Here is a 21,145-nt window from a genome sequence, read left to right on the forward strand (position 1 = left end):
ACGAAATATTCAAAACCATTGCTAAGACGTTTACTTTCCTATCTGAATAATTTGGGTGCTTGTTAGAATCTTCACCCTTCTGCCTAATTTTCACCCTTATACCTAAATAATACTTGAAAAAAATGAATTTCGAGAAAGAATTTCTTTCAGATAAATTTAAAGATCCTTGTTAAAACTTCAAACAAACGGAAATTATACTATGTAAGAGGAAGATACAGAAATGAAGTTGGTAATAGCATATATTTACCAATTGTCTTTTAAAACATTTGAACAGTAAATTTTAGTACTTAAAACATATGCAAGTTAATGCATCACCCAAAATACATTTGTGGGTGAATTACACTCAGGCTGCACTTCAGAAAACCGGTTTCATAGCTACAAAAACAAGTGACAGATGACCCAATGCATTGGACTTACACAGAATGTATTAGACTTGTATAATTTGGGCAATATATTTTTACATTAGGGGGGGAACAGTTTAAGTCAGATTAGGTTGGGTCAAGTTAAGCTGGGTTAAGTTAGGTTTCCATAATTTTGTTTCTAAAGTATTAACTTATTATTATGTTTTGTTTTATTTAATTAGGATTAAACTAACTTCACTTCTTGGGTGTTTTATGAATAACTGATAAGTACCAAAAAAATGCATTCCTTTATAGCTCTGATGTTTTTTTTTCTGCATAGTAACTTCTTAGTCGATAAAAATAATTCTTTTTTCACTTGAATGAAAATGCTAGACTTGAAAAGGGTCGAAACTAGCTTTAAAAAAATATATGCTGATGTCTATCATGCATTTCTTTAATATAAAATGTTTAACCAATTAATCAGTAAAATTTATTTCTAAAAATAAATTACAAAATAACAGCTTGAATAATAAAACTGAACTGGATTGCTCCGGGGTTCGAGCGGGTACACATTTAAGTGGTTTTTCTGCTACATATTGGGCATATGTAATCCAGATTTTTCTTTGTATTTGCCTGAAAAATAAATGCAGGTTAGTTAATAATATCAAATAAAAGACATGTTTTCAACTCGTATGATTTTTTTGTCACTTCCAGAAACTGAAATAATCACATCAAAAATTAGATTGAACAAAACAATCCACACAGCACTGTTAGAATTAACCTCCAAACTAGAGCATCCCTTCAGGCTACTCATTTTGGTATAAACAAAACAATTCATGCAACGCTGTCCAAATCGACCAATCAACTGGAGCATACCTTCAGGCTATTCTTTTGGTGAGGTCTTTGGACCATTTCTGATTAACGAATGGTTCATTAAAAATGTTGATGAACAAGTATAGGGACAGATTGTGTCCATCAACGATACTTTTTTCGATAGCATAAATTTGCATTATTCTGCAATATTTTCAAAAAAATGGCAATATTTTTAAAGTCAGTAGGACATTGCTTTTGTCATTCTCAAGTAAACTTATGCTTCACGGCATTATTAAAGTTTTCGACAAAATTTCATGGCAAAACGTTTTTCCCTTCATACACTTTTACTTCATACTGTTATTTCCTTTATGTTTTGTTTAGTTTGCCTACTTTGCATTATTCACCTTCTTTTTTCCCCGTACTAAGTTTGACTTCAAAGAAATTTCATCAGTAAATAGCATGAATTAATCAGACATGAAACCGAGAAAGCCATCTTCCTTTTTTTCCTTTTACTAATTTAGTGCCTTTTCTTATATGAAAGGGGTTTAAAGGATTTTTATAGTCTATTAACCACAATATTTTGAAAGTCTAATCTTAATTCTTCTAACCAACAATATATTAAACTAGTCAACACTATTAAAATTATTTTACATATGTGTGGGTTCCATAACTTACCCATCGATCTATTAGTTTCTAGCCGCCCATCTAAAATATATCATAAGCCTTCTGCTATTGGCTACACTTTCTTACGGTCTTAAAACAGTTAAATAAAGTTAGATTATGTTAAACTGCAATAAGGTCAACAAAGTCAACTGAAAAAAGGGCCTCTTATTTTTTGGGTAGCTTTAGTAACTTTATTGACACCGCAAGATCTGTCAATTACATCTACTCTTGTAGACTGTTTAGTCTACTATATCATCTATATTTAAATTTGCAAAAACCTAGGTCATTGAAAAGGTCTTTTGAATTTACATATGTATATAATGAACCAGCGTCTCGGAAAATCACCTGAGCTGGCGCAGTAGTCGGACCAGGAACCTCCTTAAAACTTACATAGCACTAATCACTTTAATGCATTGTCGGGTATACCATACAAAGATAATATCTTCGCTAAAGCTCTCATATCAATAGAATCGAACGCTTGCTCATAATCTATAAAACTGAGGACCAAAGGTTTTTGATACCTCAGGCACTTCTCAAATATTAACCTAAGAGTAAAATATTGTTTGAGAAATCCTCTGTCTTTTCTAAAAGCGCACTGTTCTTCTCTTATAACTTTGTCTATACGATCTCTCATTCTAAAAAGTATCATATTACTGAGTAATTTGCTAAATACAGATACCAGAATAATGCCTCGATAACTATCACACTCAGTCGTATCACCTTTCTTATACAGTGGTTTAATTAAGGTTTTCCAAGATGGCTAGGCACTTACCCTTTTTCAAAAGTCATAATCATAATCTTCAAACAACCTCAGAGCCACCATATTTAATAAAATCCTTTACCACAATATCATCACTAGGAGCCTTACTATTTTTTAATGTTCTTAGATTTGTCACTATTTCTTCCCCACAAAACAAATCTTCCTTCACATCAAAGCTATTGCAAACTTTTTAATTTTCTTCTATATTTTTTTGCAACTCTATCTCGGTTTTGTAGTCTCTTAGTATTCTGCCCATCTTTATTTAACTATTTCCTTATCACTATTTGTACCCCAGTCATTATCTTAAAATGGAACAAGTCCGGCTTGACTCCTCTCTCTCAATTTACTAACATGCCAGTAAAATAGTTTACTATTATGCCGTCTACCTGTATCTTCCAGACCCCCTGCAGTTTTATCCATGTCCTCCATTTCACACCTCCTTAGTTAATACTTGAATGCTTTCTCCACTTTCTTTACATTTCTTTTGTTTTTATACGATCTATCACTCGGATAATTCTTGTACGAGCCCCTTCTCCAGTCAATTAATTATAAAGCTTTTTCACTAATATTCCTAGCTGCACTCCTAGCTTTCTTCCCTAAGAAACGATCAGCAACTTCAAAAATTGTTTTCCAAAAATTATTCCATCCATCATCCATATTGTCAAATTCTACTCTCCAGTTTAGTATTCAACTGTTTCTGGAAACTTTCTCCCAATTTTTCATTCTGGAGTCTACCAATATCACAACTTCCCGGGAGATAGTTACCCTTACGAAATTTCAGCTCTCAATTAACCCTAAACACTACCAGATGGTGATCTTTACTTTTAACATGAGTAACAGCACTCCTATATACCCTGGTATTTTATATTGATCCTGTCAGTCTTCGGTTTACAATAATATGATCAATAAAATTTGCTGTCTTACCATCAAGTAAATTCCATGTTAAATAATGGGCCATTTTAAGACGAAACAACCATTGGATATAACTAGATTTTTATACCTACAAAATTGCAGCAGTCTGTAGACACTAATGTTTTCTTTTCCTACATCAAATTCACCAACGCAAAGATACCATCTATCCCTATTTCTACCTCCCTGGGCGTTAAAATCTTCTAATAAAAACACAAAATTTCTGCCTGGGACCCTGTCTATTTGCTCCTGTAGCTCTAAATAAAAATTGGTCTGAGTCACAAGTATCTGCGTCAGTCGGGTCTACAGGGGCATATACTATTATAACTGATACCCTGAACTTTTTTGTCATAAAATGAGCGATACATATTCAATTATTAACACCTTCCCAATTTAAACACAAATTACAGCTTCTCTATTCATCATGAGCCCTACTCCCGGTCTATGTGCCCCATCCTTCCAGTCTAAGTAAATAAATTCTATATCACCTAATTTCATGCTTCCTAACCCTGAGATATGAATTTATGAAAATCTTATAAATCGAGTTTGAATCGTCTGAATTAGTCAATCCAAATCTCGATACAATAATTATTTTTAACATCGCAACATTCCAAATTCCAATTTTCATACTTTTTTAATCATTGGAACTATTTTGGCCTTAGGAAAAGCAATGGTACCGGATAGCAGTGTACAACGGGGATCAATACATATTCTCAAGTCTACACCGAAGCACTAAATCCGGCTTAGAACTGGTGCTACTACAGAGAGGTACCCATAGTAGATACATTAGCTAGGAAGAGATTTTTCAGCCCAAACATGCCACCAAAACACAACAAGCCCAGAAGAATTGTCCATTAATCAGGATCCTGTGTGAGTGCTGTGTCATTTACTAGGCTATAATTTCCTCGAGAGGTGCCATTCCTAAAGTGGGGGCAGAGTTGACCACAGGGTCCCCAGTATTGCAGGTACCCTGAAAGGGTCAAGGCAGTCCTTTGCAGATGCCTTTGTCCATAAATCTGGATCTTATACGCTGTCGCAGTTATCCTCCCATTAAAGATCCTCCCATGATGGTGTTCTGCCTCTACATACAATTTAACCTATTACTGGGGAAAGATTTGCGAATTATGGGACATGTACACACACCATGTATTTTAACCGCATATTTCTTTGATATTCACTTTGTTTTGACTGTTACCCTGTGCTTCGACTACCCCACAATTTTTGGTGGATTTCCCCAAAATCTCGTGAAAACGGAACGGCAAAAATGTTTCGGCCTAGAAGTATTAAAGCTTTAAATCTGGCTCTGGTCATTCAAGCATTACATATAGAGAAGGGTAAAGGCGAATGCTTGAAATCGCCTTCGCGAGCCTGATTCTGTGGATCCATTCTCCAAAGTCTTACTCACCGAATCAAAAAACATTTCGAGCTGCTAAAAATCTCCTTCGACCGATTCGATTTTTTCGGCGACCAAAAAAACTACCTTAGAGCCGAATATTACTTTGTTGTTCAGTTTTGTGTATGACTCGGTGTAATTTTTGCTGGAACAAGTATTCTGACTGTATATTTCATTGTTTTTCATTTTCGTCTATAATTAATTTTGACTTTTTTCAATACTCTTTACCTTAGCTGGTTGAATTAGTCAGATTCGGTCAGATCTTGTTGGCCTTGTCACGGTTGATTGTCTAGGTTCTTCACTTGTCCTCTAGGCATTATAATTGCTGCCTGCTTACTTGCTCGACTTACTCTAGGCATTACAAAAACAACAAACAAGTTACGTCGAAGGATCTTTCTGTGAAGATATTGTTCACGGTGGAAGGGAATTTTCCATGTAGGGGGAGCAAAAATTTCCAGCATTATTTCAAAAACTATCGGAAATTAAATTTAAAAAAGCAATTCTTTTAACTAAAAGTAAGGAGCAACATTAAAACTTAAAACAAACAGACAATATTGCGTACCTGGTTCTTTACGCTAAAGTTTTTTTCATAACTTTTAAAAGAACTATTTATTCTAATTAAACGTCTTTTGTGATTCAAGAGTCATTTTTAAAGAGTTAGGACAAAATTCAAGTCTTATAAAATACGAAATCTTACAGAAGTCGTACCTTTGGTCTGTTTGTTATTTGTTTACCTAAAACCTTCATATAGTTTTTATCGTTCTTCTTTCATTCAGAGCATACGATCCCTTCTTTTGATGAAAATCTTCTGATGCCCCCTCACGCGAAATTTAAGTCAGAAAATTTACCAGGAAATTTAAGTCAGAAAATTTAGTAGGCTGGTGCTATTTCAGAGGGTATGACTGAATTCAGAGGGTATGACTATTTCAGAGGGTATGAAGTTTGACTGAAGAACACAGCTCTCCCGAATTCGGTTTCATCCCAGAGACAATGTTTCGTATAATTGCGTTTAATTTTTCGAAAATCATTTTTTGACCAGTTTATGTCATATTTCTTACATTAATGTTAGTTTTTATTTTAGTAGTGGGTTGTCTGATAATTTCAAAAAATCCCTCCTCTTGAAGAAAACATTATTCACGTTTCTTATATTTTTAGCCCAAAGAATTATTCCACCAAACAACAAAAAAATACAAAAATTCACTTGCATGAATAAGTATCTTTTTTCAAAATCGTTATTATTTTATGTCGTTTTTCTTTCTTTCATAGCAGCCAATCTCTTCCCATCCGGTAATTTTCCTGGTACTTCCTGCATGAAGTTTAAGTCAGATATTTTATAACTTTTAATCTATTTCTAAACATACTCACACTTAGACAGTAGTGGCAGAAGAAGTGACCACATTCAGCTTTTGTTGGGAGGATAATTTCTTCCTCACATTCAGCACAACTATTGCTATCTAATATTCTTTGCCTTTCCTTCCTTTTCCAACAGCGAAATAACCAAGAAATGTCAACTAGTGGAATAACCGCAGTCAGGAGTTCCTAAGAGATGAAAATAAATTTTAACAAAATTTCATGTACAATGATTCCAATCTTAACATTCAGCATAAGAAAATTTTTCACATTTAGACACAATTTTTCACAGCTTTATTTTTCTATTCAATATTATCATCTAAAATTGCTATCCAATATTCCAACATACGGTGATTCGTCAAAATCAGCACAACTACTGCTATCTATTATCATCTGCCTTTCTTGACTTTTACAAAAGTAAAAAAGTCATGAAATATCAAATAATGGAATAACTACAGTCAAAAGTTCCTAAAGAGTAAACCATATTATACTTCGACGAAAAATTTGACATTTAACAAACTAATATTCTTCCGATTCATCACAACTATTGCAATTAAATATTTATTTAATATCCAATATTGTCATCTAAATTTTCTATTGAAAATTGCTATCTAATGTTCTAGCATATGGTAATAACTCATGTTAAGTTTAGTAATTGCTATCCAATAATCTTTGAATTTTCCACTTTTCTAACAATGAAACAGCCAAGAAGTATCAACTATTGACATAAATGCAGTCAAAATTTCCTAATATTGAAAAAAATATTTTAACGAAATATCAAAAACATGGATTCCTATCTTATCATTCATTACACGGTGATTCCTCATATCAAGTATAATTATTGATGGTTAGTATTCTTTGGCTTTTGTTTGCTTGTCACTAGCGAAATAACGAAAAAATATCAACTAGTGGGAAAACTGCAGTGAAAACTACCTAAAAGTAAACACACTATCTTTCAACAAAATTTCCTATAAAGTAATCCCTATCTTTGCATTCAACACCGGTGATTCCTCATATTTAGGATAATTATTGTCATCCAATATACTTTTGCTATTTAACATTGCTATATGAAACTAACATCTAAAATTCCAACATATGGTGATTCCTAACATTCAGAACAGTTATCACTACCTAATATTCTTTCCCTTTGTTTGCTTTTCCAACAACAAAACAATCAAGAAATATCAACTAGCTGAATAGCCACAGTAAACATTTCCTAAGAAGTTAGCGCACTAAATTTCAAACCAATTTGATGTATGAGGATAAATGTCTTATCTTAGCATTTAGTATACAATTAAATTTACAATATGATAATAATAATAATAATAATAATAATAATAATAATAATAATAATAATAATAATAATAATAATAATAATAATAATAATAATAATAATAATAATAATAATAATAATAATAATAATGATAATAATAATATTTATTACCCACAAACATACAAAAGTATAAACAGTAGAGTACAGAGAAAAAAAAATTAGCAAACAAAGCAAAACAAAAGTACATGTAACTCAACAATAGCAAGCACAACGAAGCTAATATAACAAAAGAAAAACAGTATAATAAAATAGACTAACAGATCAGTAGAACAGACGAAGTAAAGCTGCATTGATAACTAGAAATATTTACAAACACAGTATAGACCGCCGCTCATGTTCCACATTCATCATGATCATCATTTATTTTTAACCCACAAAGATAACACTATAGAGGAAAGAAAAAGCAAAGAGAGAACACAAAAGACACATAAATAGCAAGAAAAAATATGACTAAACTAGACAGATAACTTATAAGAAGAAGATTATGCCACCATACAGGGAGTTATTCTTGCAGAGAGATCGGACATAGCGTTACATATGTGGGGGAATGTAATAACAATTTGTGTATGAGATTTCCTGGACATACCCGGAATTAACGGAAAAAAAACTTATAATTATCTAGTTCGGCCCTGTAAATTGCTCTTTAGCTATTTTATTACAGTTTTAGGAAATTTGGACTTTAATAACCTATTTAAAGAAGAGAAAAATAAGAAATTGCGTAAAAATGAAGATTATTGGATCCATGCTCTTGGTACAGGTTATCCTTTTAGGCTGAATGATCGAAGAGCTAAATATGGAGACACGTCTAATGCTGTTATTAATTGTATTAATGTCTTAATGAATCATCCCTCTTTTAATCATCCCATTAAACGTAAAAATCGATCAAGAGGGAATAGGAAAAATAATAGAAAAATCATATAGATTTAAATAAATATTTGGTAGATTTGTCCCAACAAGTTTTGGCTATTTGAGTCAAATCATGTGACTAGTATAATAAAAAGTTTAAAAGTTAAGTTATCAAGGATTGGATTGATAAAAATATTTTGGATCGTGAAAAATAATACAACTTGCAATTCAAAAACAAAATTAATTTACGATGCAATTTGTATTTTGGCTAAAACAAAAGTTGTTGAAAATTATAAGAAGTCTGATAAGATTGTTAATACGAAGAAGAGACTATATTTATCTATTAAATTTTAGTAGTAAAAAAATGTGAGATATTAATCTACCTGGGATTTTAAACCAGCGGGAAATGAAACTCGCCCTTCCTAGTAATTTGAATTATAAGAATAATTCGATCATAACGCATATGTTCTAAAAAAAAATTGGGCAAATGATTATTAACTATAATTTAATATTTAAAATATTTATCAAGGATAGTAGCTGGAAGCCCGTTTAAAATTGCAGGAAATTTTTTTGATTTGTTTATCCAACTTATGAACATATTATAACAGGAGATTTGGCAATAATAATGAAGAATCAATTCCGACAAGTTAAATGATTTTACTTTGCCAAGTAACGGCCTTCCACCTTCAACTTGGTATAAACATTATGCTTACATTTTTTTGGTGATTAACTATTCAGTGCGTTCTGTATATACTCGCCTTCTTACCCCCCTCTTTAGTACAACGCTTTCGCAACGCCATATAGTGCCCATTTCTTTTTCTTCCGTAACTGATGCTGTGAAAAGTTTAAAATCTGATTCAATAGATAATCTGATTCAATGAATATATTTCAACCCCAGCTTCTTTTTCAAATGTGCCTATGTGCTTCAAGCGTGCCTAAGAGTTTTCTGTGCGGCTCTGTTTCGTCAATTTTAAAAAAGGGAAAGTCACAGACTGATTGTTCCTTCTATCGACCTATTATTGTTTCTTGTAATGTTAGCAAGGTTCTTGAGTATATCCTTCTACCTTTTCTGACTAAAAATATTAATGAGGGTGAGAACCAATTTGGTTTTCGAGATGGAGTAGGTTGTCAGCATGCGCATAAGATTCTGTCTTCTCTACTGGCTGATAATTCTTCTAAGGGCAATGGTCTTTATATTTGTGCTTTGGATCTTTCGAAAGCGCTTCACTGTGTGGTCCATATTCAGCTCCTTTTTTCTCTGTGTAATTCTGGGGTCAATTTTTCTGTTATATTGTTTCATAGGTTTCAATTAAGATCTGCACCCAACACTATTGTAAGGGTACGAAGAGGAGTTTGGTAGGGCGGTGTTCTGTCCTGAACACTTTTTAAGATATGATTTCTAGTGTGTTGGCTAAGATTTCATGTACATACCCTTCTGGTCTTGCGGATGTTTCTTATCTTGCGCATGCTGACGACTTGCTTCTGACTAGCCGTTCTGAAAAGGGTCTTTCCCAAATGGTCTCTATAGTTTCTGATGCTTTCTCTGATATTTGACTTTCACTTAATATAGATAAATGTGAGTTTCTTCCCTATAATTGTACTACTGCTACTACCCTTCAATGTAATAACTTCATTATCCCTCTTGTTGATTGTATTCGTTGGCTTGGTATCTCCATTACTAACAATCTTTCGAGCTTACGTCAGCGTACAGTTAGGGATATAAGTAGGAAGATCCAGATTGGCTGTGCAAAGATCGGTGCAAACAGAGGGAAGTATAATAGACGTGTCTGGCCAAACTTTATTCTACTTTCTGTGATCATTCTGTCCTTTATGCTTCAGATCTTTTCCCGTTCTTAATAATGGTAATTTGAAAAAGAATCCGGATAAACTATCTTCCACTTTTGACAAAAAACCGGATTCTTGTTAGCAACTTTTCATTTCCTGGTATAACTTTAAATTTGGAGATTCTACACAGAAAACTTGCCAGTACAGCTTCTGCACGCCTATCCTCTCACAAAAGTCTTATCCGTTTCCTTCGTTGATTTTGTGTGTTTATTTGTTTTTCTCTTTGTGTTTTTTATTTATTCTTACTCCGCCATATTTACTTTATGTATCGTATTAATGAAAAACAAATAAATAAAATGGAACTTGTGCTACAGATTGTAATGACAATGGAAGCTAAATTCCGTCTTTCCAATCATTTAAAGCCATCAAATATTCTTAATGGGTTAAATAATGATTTAGATTTAATTATTGTGAAGTGGTGTAAAAAAAAGAGAAATTTAATAAAGATAGTTCTCGGAATTGGAAGAGTTTGATTATAAATAGAGCAAGTAATAAGATATACATTAATGCAAATAACCTTAATAAAGATTTAAGTTTTCATAACGCTAATATAAAAACGAGCTAACTCTAATACACAGAATGAATTTGTAACTGTATCAGCTGATAATGCTAATTATAATTTTCCCATAATTTGTCAGAGACTCTATTGCGATATTTTATCAAAGGAGCTACTAAAAACGAACATGTATGAAAAGATTCATTCAGAGGATAATAGTTTAATTGAAGAAATGGAAAATATAATTTTTAAAACATTTAATATTAAAATTAGTGTTAATGATAAAAATTTCCCTTTCTTATATTGGCAGATTCCCCCTAAATTACGCTTGATTGCTGGGGCAGCTAGGTGCCCAACAAGAATTGGGGCGACTAACCTGCCTTTTATTTTAGGGGAAATTAGAAATAAATTTAAAACTTATTGTAATGAAATTAAAAAGTTCTAATTTTAATCCATATTGGAGAGTTTATAATTCATTACAAGTAATTGAATCTCTGGCGGTAGTTTCAGCTAAAAAAGAGTGGACTCATTTGATTTCCCTACATTAAGTACAAATTTACCTCTTAATTTAGTATTTGGAAAATTAAAAATTATTATTAAGAAATCTTTCCTGTTATCTAATTTGGTTTCCTTAAAAATAAACGCTTATAATAGAAAAGAGTGCCAGATATATAGAAATATCTATATATATATACATATATATATATATATATAGATACATGGGGGTTAATGCCAATCTATTTATAGCGGACGTATTTTTAAACCAATTAGAATATGAGTGTATGATTAATAAAAATAAGCCAAGTGATTTAAAATATTAATTTTTTAAAATAATAAAAGATATTTGAACGATATTTTAGTAATAAATTATGCGGAACTTATTGGGATTCCGAATAAGATTTACGCAACAGAACTATTCTGGAGCCTAGCTATGGGAAGTATTTCAATAAAATCCCAGCCAGGAAGACTCTTTGACACTTTGAATAGAATACGATATACCTTCTTACATGAACACGAGTTTACCTTTTCTTTTTCGATGCAGTGAATATCACAATTATACTAGGGACAATCTTGAACAAATATACTTCAGGACTACAGATATACTTAGACTACAAGATACTTTAAATACAAGCGTTAAATATATTAAAGACAATGAATTGAATCAGGGCGTGAAAATACTGAGATAACTATGTTATTATTATATTTCTGAAAACAAAAGTGTCTCGAAATAAAAAAAGAGTTGGTGATGATTGAACATTTTTGGACATTGTAGAGTGGATACACAGACAAAACTCCACACAGACAAACAAACAAACACGGAGGCACACAGCCACTGAGGCACACAGTTGTACAGGCACAGAGGCACACGACCACAAACATACACAGGCAGAGAGACACAATAGTTTCTGAATGAGTAAAAAATGAGTAAAAGAACGAGTAAAAGTACTTTTCAAGAATAATAAACTCAGCTAGTTGATAAATTCCAAGTATTTTAGTTACCAACCGCATATCTAAAATTAAATAAACCAATTTTGAATACAACAAACTCAGCTAGTGGGTAATTTTCATGTCTTTTAGGTGCTGACTGCACATAAGAAAATCTAATAAAAGCACTTGTAACTACAACAAACTCAGCTAGTGGGTCAGCTCCAAGTATTTTAGTTGCTGAGTATCAAAAATTTAATAAAAGTACTTTTGAGTACAGCAAACTGAGCTAACTCATAAATTTTGAGTGTTTTAGCTGCTTTCTATTTAGATGAGTTTAAATGTCCCAAATTTAATGGAGCTTATCACTGTCCTGAAGACGAGGTTAGGTTTTTCACACAGTGGATATCAAGGCAATACTTAGTCGTGATAAACCTGTTATCAGAAGCAACCGCTATATTTTACATCCTATATTCTATATTCTCACGTAGTTGCCTTATCTTACATTGAAGAATTCAGTTACGCTATATTCTATGTTTATTCTAGGTACTACATCGATAGCTTCCAAGATGATTGGAGTATATAACACTGAATTTATTGGCTTGAACTCATCCTCTTGTGGAGTTATATTTAAATATTCATTTTTATTATTGAATGAGGAACATGAAGAAATCGACTGTTATCACTAAAAAGTGAACCATAATATGTCTTACTATATAAAATCTTGCGGAGTACTGCATTACGACCTGTGACCCGACTAGGATTTTCTGCTATTGTGTTTCTGTGCATGTGTGTATGCCCATGTGTCTGTGTACCTGTGTGTCTGATTGTCTCTCCGTCTGCGTGCCTGGGTGTTTGCCTGTGCTCCATAATGTCCAAAAATGTTCAATTATATCACCAGCTATTTCATATTCCCGAACACATTTATTTTCAAAAACATAATAATAAAACAGTTATCTCACTGTTTTCACATGCTGATTCAAATCATTGTCTTTAATTTATTAGTCATAAGGCACGCTTGTTCAAGATTGTCCCTAATATAACTGTAAAATTTACTTTATCTAAGAGGAAAAGACAGATTCGTGTCCGTGTAAGAAGGTATGTCATATTCTAACCAAAATGTCGGAGGAGTCTCTTGCTGGCTGGGAGTTTCCTGAAACATAAATTAGATCACGATTTCCATTAACTTTTTACTAACGTTTTCTTTAGTAATTTTCCGGAGTGATTCTCAATGTGATTCTTTCCTCTTGTTCTCAATGATATTACTTATCTTCCCAACATAATCATCCCATTCGAGGGGTAGCCAACATTCATAGGGATGCAATTTCTAACATTGGGTACTCTTGTCATCATTTCATTGCGACTAGCACCTTCGACTTCTAATATTATGGATAGAAATTTATAGATAGTTCTTATAAAATATTTATAGTAGATAGTATTGGCATGCGAAGTAGGTTAAGTTGTGCTGCATTATGTGGGACTTCCCTGTTTATTTACAGTTCTCGATTTAAAGCTTAGTAAGAAGAGGACTCAAAGAAATTTCCATGGGAAAGTTGAAAAAAGTATCAAGAGTTGAAATTTTTTACAGTCGTTCGAGACGCACAAATTTGCGTTAAGACTCATTGTGAATGTATCTGTAATGTTTATTTTTGTTTTGATATTATTAAAAGGTGATGTAACTGTAGAGCCTTTACGACGCTTTTATAAATAAAACATAACATTACTTTAAAGTAATAGTTATCATGATTATAATTACATCTTATAATTATAAAGTCACTTACTGCTATATTACAATGTATTCTATATAGAGACCATAAGAATACTTGCTTGTCGAAGATGCCGTAATAGAAGAAAACCCTAGCCAAAACGTTTGGGGATGGGGGCAGTAGATTTCTGTAACTATCAGGTCATTTTTACCGCCAGGTTTCATTTAATCAAAAAATTCACATAATACCCATTTCTTTCATACATTTACTTCTTGTCTTGGTTTAAGTTCAGAAACACTTGGAGACCTGCCGAAAGTTTTGGAGATGAGATTGTGATCGAACGTAATTTATCCTGTCTTTCCAATTGTTTATATATCGCCTCTGTAAGGCCCCTTGTAAGCTGTAATAAGTATATACCGCAGAGCTCATTTACCGGTTGATTTGCAAAGTTGGGTTTTTGGTTAGGCAAATATAGAAACATTAATACTAACTGCAAAAGAATTCCACAGCATTTCTCTGACCATATACTCGTAGCTAACTTCTCTTACAGCCTCTTCGTCATCAGGATAATGTCTCCATTTCAAAATTCGCGCCAATAAACTTGGGTATTTACCTTCATAAAGAAAGACGACCAAATTCAACAGTTTTGAAAAGTTAATAATTGCTTCTATTTTCCGCCAAGGGATTTTGGATGCTATATTACTGGCCCTAGGCTCTTTTACAAAAGAATTGGTCAGCTTCCAAAATATGTTCCTCCTTTCTATTACATACGGTCCAAGGGTATATATTGCTCCAACTATAATAGGTCCTATTCTAGTATTTGTTCCATAATGGATTCCAAGCAGACTTTGTCCAACTGAGCTGAAACGGTTCCATAACGTTCCCTAAAAATAAAGATCAGTAAGAAAGGAAGAACAACAAAGAAGGATAAAACTCAATGAAAAGACACTTTCATTCGTAACTTTCCATTTGTAACTTAAGTACTTTCATCCGTAAATAAAAAAAAAGAATTATAAGATCAATGGTGCCCAACGGGTAAGAACGCCCTGCCTTCTCCCGGGATATACAAAAAATGTTGTAAGATTCGGCTAAATATGACATTTTTTTAAAACTGCAGGGTCGTACTCTTTCCCCTCCCTCGATATAAAAATTTATGCAGGAGGATATTGTTTCAATGAAAGCTAATAATATTTTAGAATAATTATAATCTTGCATATAATCAAAGAAACCTACACATTTTATTTGGGTATGTGGGATGTTATTTCATAGCTATTGGCTTTAAAAATTATTTAGAGTTAGATTTAAAACAAATTGTATAAGAAAATTTTCCAAGAAGCTCCAGATAATGGCTGTCGGGTTAGATGGGATACAGGCATACGTACGATGGGATACGTACAGTGGCTGTTACAAGGGAAACAGAGGGGGTACTTGACTTGGGCACAGAAAGTTTAAGGGCGAAAAAATCCAAATGAATAATTTAACAGTTATAGGCTAATCAATGATCAATTTTAAAATTTTATTTTCTGAAAGTAAAGTAGAGGGCGCAGTTAATAAATTTAAAGTAGGTAATAAATTACTAACTTATGATAAAATAAAAATAAACTAAAAAATAATTAAAGAATAGTAAGAGAAATGGGGAGATTATATACCAATGGTTTTGTGGTAAAAAGTATGCTTGAATTCATTTGATTTACAATTATGACGTACTTCCGTGCATTAGTCATGTTATTCCGTAAGCGTCGGAAAGGGAGGTCAAATATCATTCGGAATTTGATTGGTTTTCATCCGCAACATTCTAAGCCAGTTTATTCATCTTCCTTTTTCCCTTATCCATCCATAGATACTCTATAGTAGCAGCGTATGACTGGATACACTTCTTTCCATTGTCTGGCCTGTTCGGGTCTGGTCTGTTCAGTTGCTGCTTCGGCTACAAAGCTGGGATTCGGTATAGAAAGAATATGAGCGATTAAGGATGCTGCCAGGTTATCAGAAAGAGAAACATCAGGGAGTAAAGTAGCATAACTTTAAAACGATAATTGGTTCTTCTGTGTCATATCATATACAAATAAAGAGAAAAAAGCTTCAATTTTAGGTGATTGCTTCTCCTGTGTAATATTTTAAGCCAATAGAAAGAACGACAAGTTTCTAGCCGTAATATTTTAAAAAATCCGTCCTTGTTTCACTCTGGCTTTGCCCACCTAATATCTTTCGTTTGTGCCTTATCATACTTTTTGCACCTTGCCTTTTCCTGATGCTGGGTATCCTGTCATCGAGGAAAAGCTCAACAATCAGTGTGCCGTGTGGTTGTTATTTTGAAGCTGATATTTGTCAATTCCAGTTTTGGACTGTGCTAACGAATTATCAGAAGTCGAGAGGTAAGAATATTCATAGAATCGTAAAAAGCTCTAAATAGTTTTTGGCGTGTGCCCTGCTTCATATCGGCAAAACATGAGGGTCGTCGTATACTAGTAATATGTATACATGTATACTACAAATATGTATACACAAAATGTATACTAGAAAACAACTAAGCACGTGAATTCCCCAGGATTGGCTGCATAATTGGTTTTATTCTAGGAGCTAACTTAAACCACCTATTCTCGTCTGCAGATGCATGCGTAGCCATATGATGCTGACCTAACACATTCAAGAAGAAAATTCTACGATCTTAAGCGGCAGTTATAGCACCACCAGCCGTTATTCTTAAAGCAGCAGCTGCAACCTAGTAAATAACGAACCACGGCCCATAGTAACCAAAACAAAAAAAAAGTGTTTTACCAAAATTGGCTAGTAACGAAAATGCCACAACTCCATCAGGAATGGTAACTATTATATCGGTAAGTCTTAATAGAAAAATGTTATTTAAAAACAAATTTATGAGAATCTCCAGAAGTAGACTGAAATAGACTAAGAAATTGTCGTTGGATCGGAACAAAAAGTACATCATTAAAATCTTTATTGCTAAAAACCACAGGAAATCTACAGTCCCCTGGCATGAACAACAAGTACAATAACTGTTTGTATGAGTAGCTAGAGGTGTCCTCTTTTTCCCCTTTCTTCCAAAACAAGACAATCTAAGAAGCTGTCTAAGATAGGCTTCGGAATGAGAAACCGTTAATGTATTATCTCAAGAAGTCACAAACCACTGGAACCAATTGAAGGACTCAACAGTCAGCATTCCATCCATCCTTTCTTTCAAAAACGTCTTGACAAGGGGATGTGGAAGAGGTAGTGAAGGTTCGACTGGGAGGCATTATATAATTAGTTTTAAGCTTCATACGAACTTAAAGCTCTTAAATGGATTGGGTATGGTGATTGGTATACCAAAACATTGTCCAAAAAAATTCAATGTTTACCAAAGATTCATAGAGCTCTTTGATTATACAAATGATTTGCAAAACGTTTTCATAATGCACAAAAATACTAAAAACGATTCCGGTTGACAAAAAACGACTCCCATTTCTCAAACAAATAAATATAAATTTAGGTGGCAAAAAAATAACCTCAAAATGTAAACAAAATTGTAAACAGTAAATACAAATTAAAAACAAATATTAATATGAGGTACAAATTTGTTTATCCCAAGAAAAGTCCTACCATCAACTATTGGCAATATTGATACCAGTTCTCAGATACATTTTAAAAAAACTGCTACTACTACTGCTAACAACTCACCGCAGCACCGAGCCGCCTGCGGCCAAGACAGCTAAGCATACTCATCCTCCATCCGAATCTATTCAAAGCCTCCCTCTTTACAGCCTCTCAGGAAGTTCCGATTTCGTTTAAATCTTTCTTTATGACATCATTCCACCCCAGATGAGGACGGCCTGCTTTCCGTTTAGCCCGAGACGGTTGGCCGAAAAGGACAATCTTCGACAATCTTTCATCCTTCATCCGCAGAACGTGTCCTAGCCATCTCAACATTTCTTTCGTTATAACCTAGAGAGCAGGATTCAACCACAATTTTCTACAGCCTACTGTTTAAAATATGTTCAGTCAGCCGGGTACCCAGAACAATCCGTAGGCAAGTTCTCCGGAAAACATCTAGTAAATTTTCTTCCACTTGTCGGAGCGCCCATGCTTCAGTGCCATATTTGACCACTGTCATCACTGTACCTATGGAAATCACCCCGATTTCAGCTTATTTCTAGAAAGTGGCAAGGGTCTAGCCTCTGCGGTTTTTACGAAAAGTGTGGATCTTAGGCCAGATTGATGAATCTGACTTTGCATTTTGGAAAACTTCGTATAGCTCTTGTCTGGGGCCAAAAATCTATTGTTTCTACCCATTTCTGTTCGTGATTTCAGCTGAGTTTATCATTCGGGCTTTTGCACTTGGGATTGCGGTATAAAAATGGTATCAGATGTGCCTCTCAAACTTTAAAAGTTCTCTCATTGCTAAGGAAATTAGAGTTTATCCTTTGCTCCTTTCTAAGTGATGACGGTAGAAACTTGGCGTACAGAAAAAAGTCAACTTTTGAACTAAGACAGATAGATTTTTTTTTTTTTACAGACATCGATATCTCTTGATGAGCTGATCAAAGTATATATCATACATTTTTAGGTAGAAAAATTCCTTTATGAGATATATCAGTTTGAAAGTTCAAAGGGATTGATAACTTCAGAAGCAAGGTACACATTGAAACCAAAAATAGGCTGATACAAAAATGGTATCAGATGTACCTCCCAAACTTTAAAAGTTCTCTCATTGCTAAGGAAATTAGAGTTTATCCTTTTCCCCTTTCTAAGTGATGACGTTAGAAACTTGGCCTACAGCAAAAAGTCAACTTTTGAACTAAGACAGATAGATTTTTTGACGGTACTCGATAGCTCTTGTTGAGCTGGTCAAAGTATAAGTCATCCATTTTTTGGTAGAAAAACTCCTTCATGAGATATACCAGGTTGAAAGTTTAAAGGGGTTGACAACTTCAGTGGTAAGGTACATACTGAAACCAAAAATAGGCCGATACCAATTGTGAGACATATAAGGGGGTCTTAAGCAACAGTCGGCTGTTAGCTCATAATCATCTTCGGCAATGACGAGTTCACAAATTTTGCTAGTTGGTGTACTTATTATTTGTTTCTGGTGTATTTGATGGCAAGACCAATTTAGTTCCAGTGGTAGGACATATAGGGGACTTGTAAGTAATAATCAGCTGTTAGGCTACACTAGTGCTATCTTACGCGATAAGGGGTTTGCAACTTTTGCTAGTTACAATGAGGGGTTTTTCAACTTTTGCGAGTTGGTGTACCTAGTATTTATTTTAAGATCCTTACAGATCGAACAACTTCGGTGTTTGATCGAAGTGAGGAAACAAAACCAATGTGCTTCTCTTGCGACACTTTACTCGGCGAAGCCGAACAAAGGTTGCCGCAACACCTCACTTTGCCCATGCAACGTAGATCTAGTTGTTTTTTGTCATTTTGTTACCTGTTATTGTGTTTTTGTTATTGTATTCTACTATTCTATTACTCTCATGTTATGCCTATCTACCAGTTTCACCAAATTGATTTTGATTCTGAAAAGAAAGAAATAGAAAAAGATGCTATATATGCAGAATATCGGGGTTTAAGCCACTTTTCTGATTTTCAAGCCAATATATTTTGCCTTGCAGTCAAAGCCAAGGGACAGTAAGTTTTCTATATAAGGGGTTTGGGCAAAGGCGGTTCCGATTGTGTACTTTTTGTTTTTATCTGACTCTATTTTTAGCAGTTATGAGTTATCATATTTAGTACTGGATCGTCTTTTACTAGGTTGCTAGCTCCCGTTGCCACCCAGATGTGTTAGTTCTATTAATTCTAAAGTTATTTTGAAGTGAAGTGAATCATTTTTATACAATTCTGAAGAAATTATGCCAGCTTTGTCTTTCACAGAAACTACCTGTCTGTGTTTCACTCTGATTAGCCACAGCTCTCAATGCTTTTAACCACTCCCATCAAGTTAATTTTAATTCAAAGTTAGCGAAAAAAGACTACATCCTACGGTTCATCGTCATATTTGTCCAACATCTGCAGTATTTTTTTATTTGAAATCTTTTCCTCGCTTACCTAGAAATATTTGGCCGAACTACTCTTATTAATAAGAAACATCTAAGAAACATCTTTTAAGACAAAGAAATGTGAAAAGGCAATAACATAAAAAGGTCATGTCAGACATTTCCGGTCAATGTCTTTAGTTCGTTGTCAGCACGAGAAATTTTCAATGCAAAGAAAAAGGCTTTTTGCAGTCATTTTCACAACATTGGAATTGTTAAAGCTAGTACCATACGACAACTGTAGTTTTCTTATGACAACTATAGATTTCCCGATAAGTTTCTTCTGTTTTTTTTTTTTTTGTTTTTTTTATTCATTTTCCACCCTTTTCCAGAACTTCTATTTTAAATCAATTTCTGATTTTTTCTTGTATGTGTTAACTATTTAGTCCCATTTCTGTTCTTTTTCATTATTTTTTATTGTTCACACATTTGACTTATTCTATTTATTTACATTTATAAATTTTGTATTTTACATTAATATTTTATGTAGCCCATTTTATGTATATTCTATAATTTAATGTATATCATATATTATACATTACACATACCTTACATATTTATAGTTTGTTGACATATATTTTTGTTTTTATGCATGAAACTATTTATATTATTTTATTTAATTTTTCTCTTAGTCTATCTGTGCCTGATAAAGTCTTACGGACGTGAATCTGAAATGAGATTTTTTTTTTAGAATATATACTCTCTTACTGTCTAAAGGTAAAATATGTTCTTCAACAGAAAAGTCGTACAACAAATACGCACATAAATTCAGCCACAAAGACCCAAGAGGGCTTCATGGCCTGTAAAAAAGAAAAAACTAAAAAAGAAAACAAATCAATAAAAAGAAAAAACTAAAAAAGTTGTATATATGCATGTTTGTTTGTTTGTGGGTTTGCATATGACGTCATTATACGTATATAAGGCTTTGTATATGACGTCATTATAAGATGACACTAAAGACCAGGAAACCGGGACACAAATGACGACCGGGACACTCAAAGAGAAATTACAGACCGGGACACCGGGACACAAATGACGACCGGGACACCGGGACACAGGGAATATAAATGACGACCGGGACACTCAAAGATAAATTACAGACTGGGATACCGGGACACAAGTGACGACCGGGACACAGGGAATATAAATGACGACCAGGACACAGGGACACCACTACAACGGGGACGCCGGGGGGCATAGGCGGATACATAAATGACGACGGGGACACAGGGA

General features: G+C 33.6%; 1 protein-coding gene across 2 annotated transcripts in view; it reads right to left on the reverse strand.

Moving 5' to 3' along the window:
• Nucleotides 1–817: 817 nt before the first annotated feature.
• LOC136035247 (peroxisome biogenesis factor 2-like) overlaps nucleotides 818–21,145 on the reverse strand; it is a 140,630-nt gene continuing 120,302 nt past the window's right edge. For both annotated transcript variants that reach the window (XM_065716907.1, XM_065716909.1), the window contains 3 exons: nucleotides 14,372–14,764; nucleotides 6,245–6,418; nucleotides 818–974 (listed from right to left, as the gene is read on the reverse strand). In XM_065716907.1, coding sequence (XP_065572979.1) covers nucleotides 915–974; nucleotides 6,245–6,418; nucleotides 14,372–14,764 — 627 coding nt within the window. In that variant the 3' untranslated portion in view covers nucleotides 818–914. The remainder of the gene's footprint in view (nucleotides 975–6,244; nucleotides 6,419–14,371; nucleotides 14,765–21,145) is intronic.

The sequence above is a fragment of the Artemia franciscana genome, chromosome 14 (genome assembly GCF_032884065.1).
Source record: "Artemia franciscana chromosome 14, ASM3288406v1, whole genome shotgun sequence".
NCBI lineage: Eukaryota > Metazoa > Arthropoda > Branchiopoda > Anostraca > Artemiidae > Artemia > Artemia franciscana.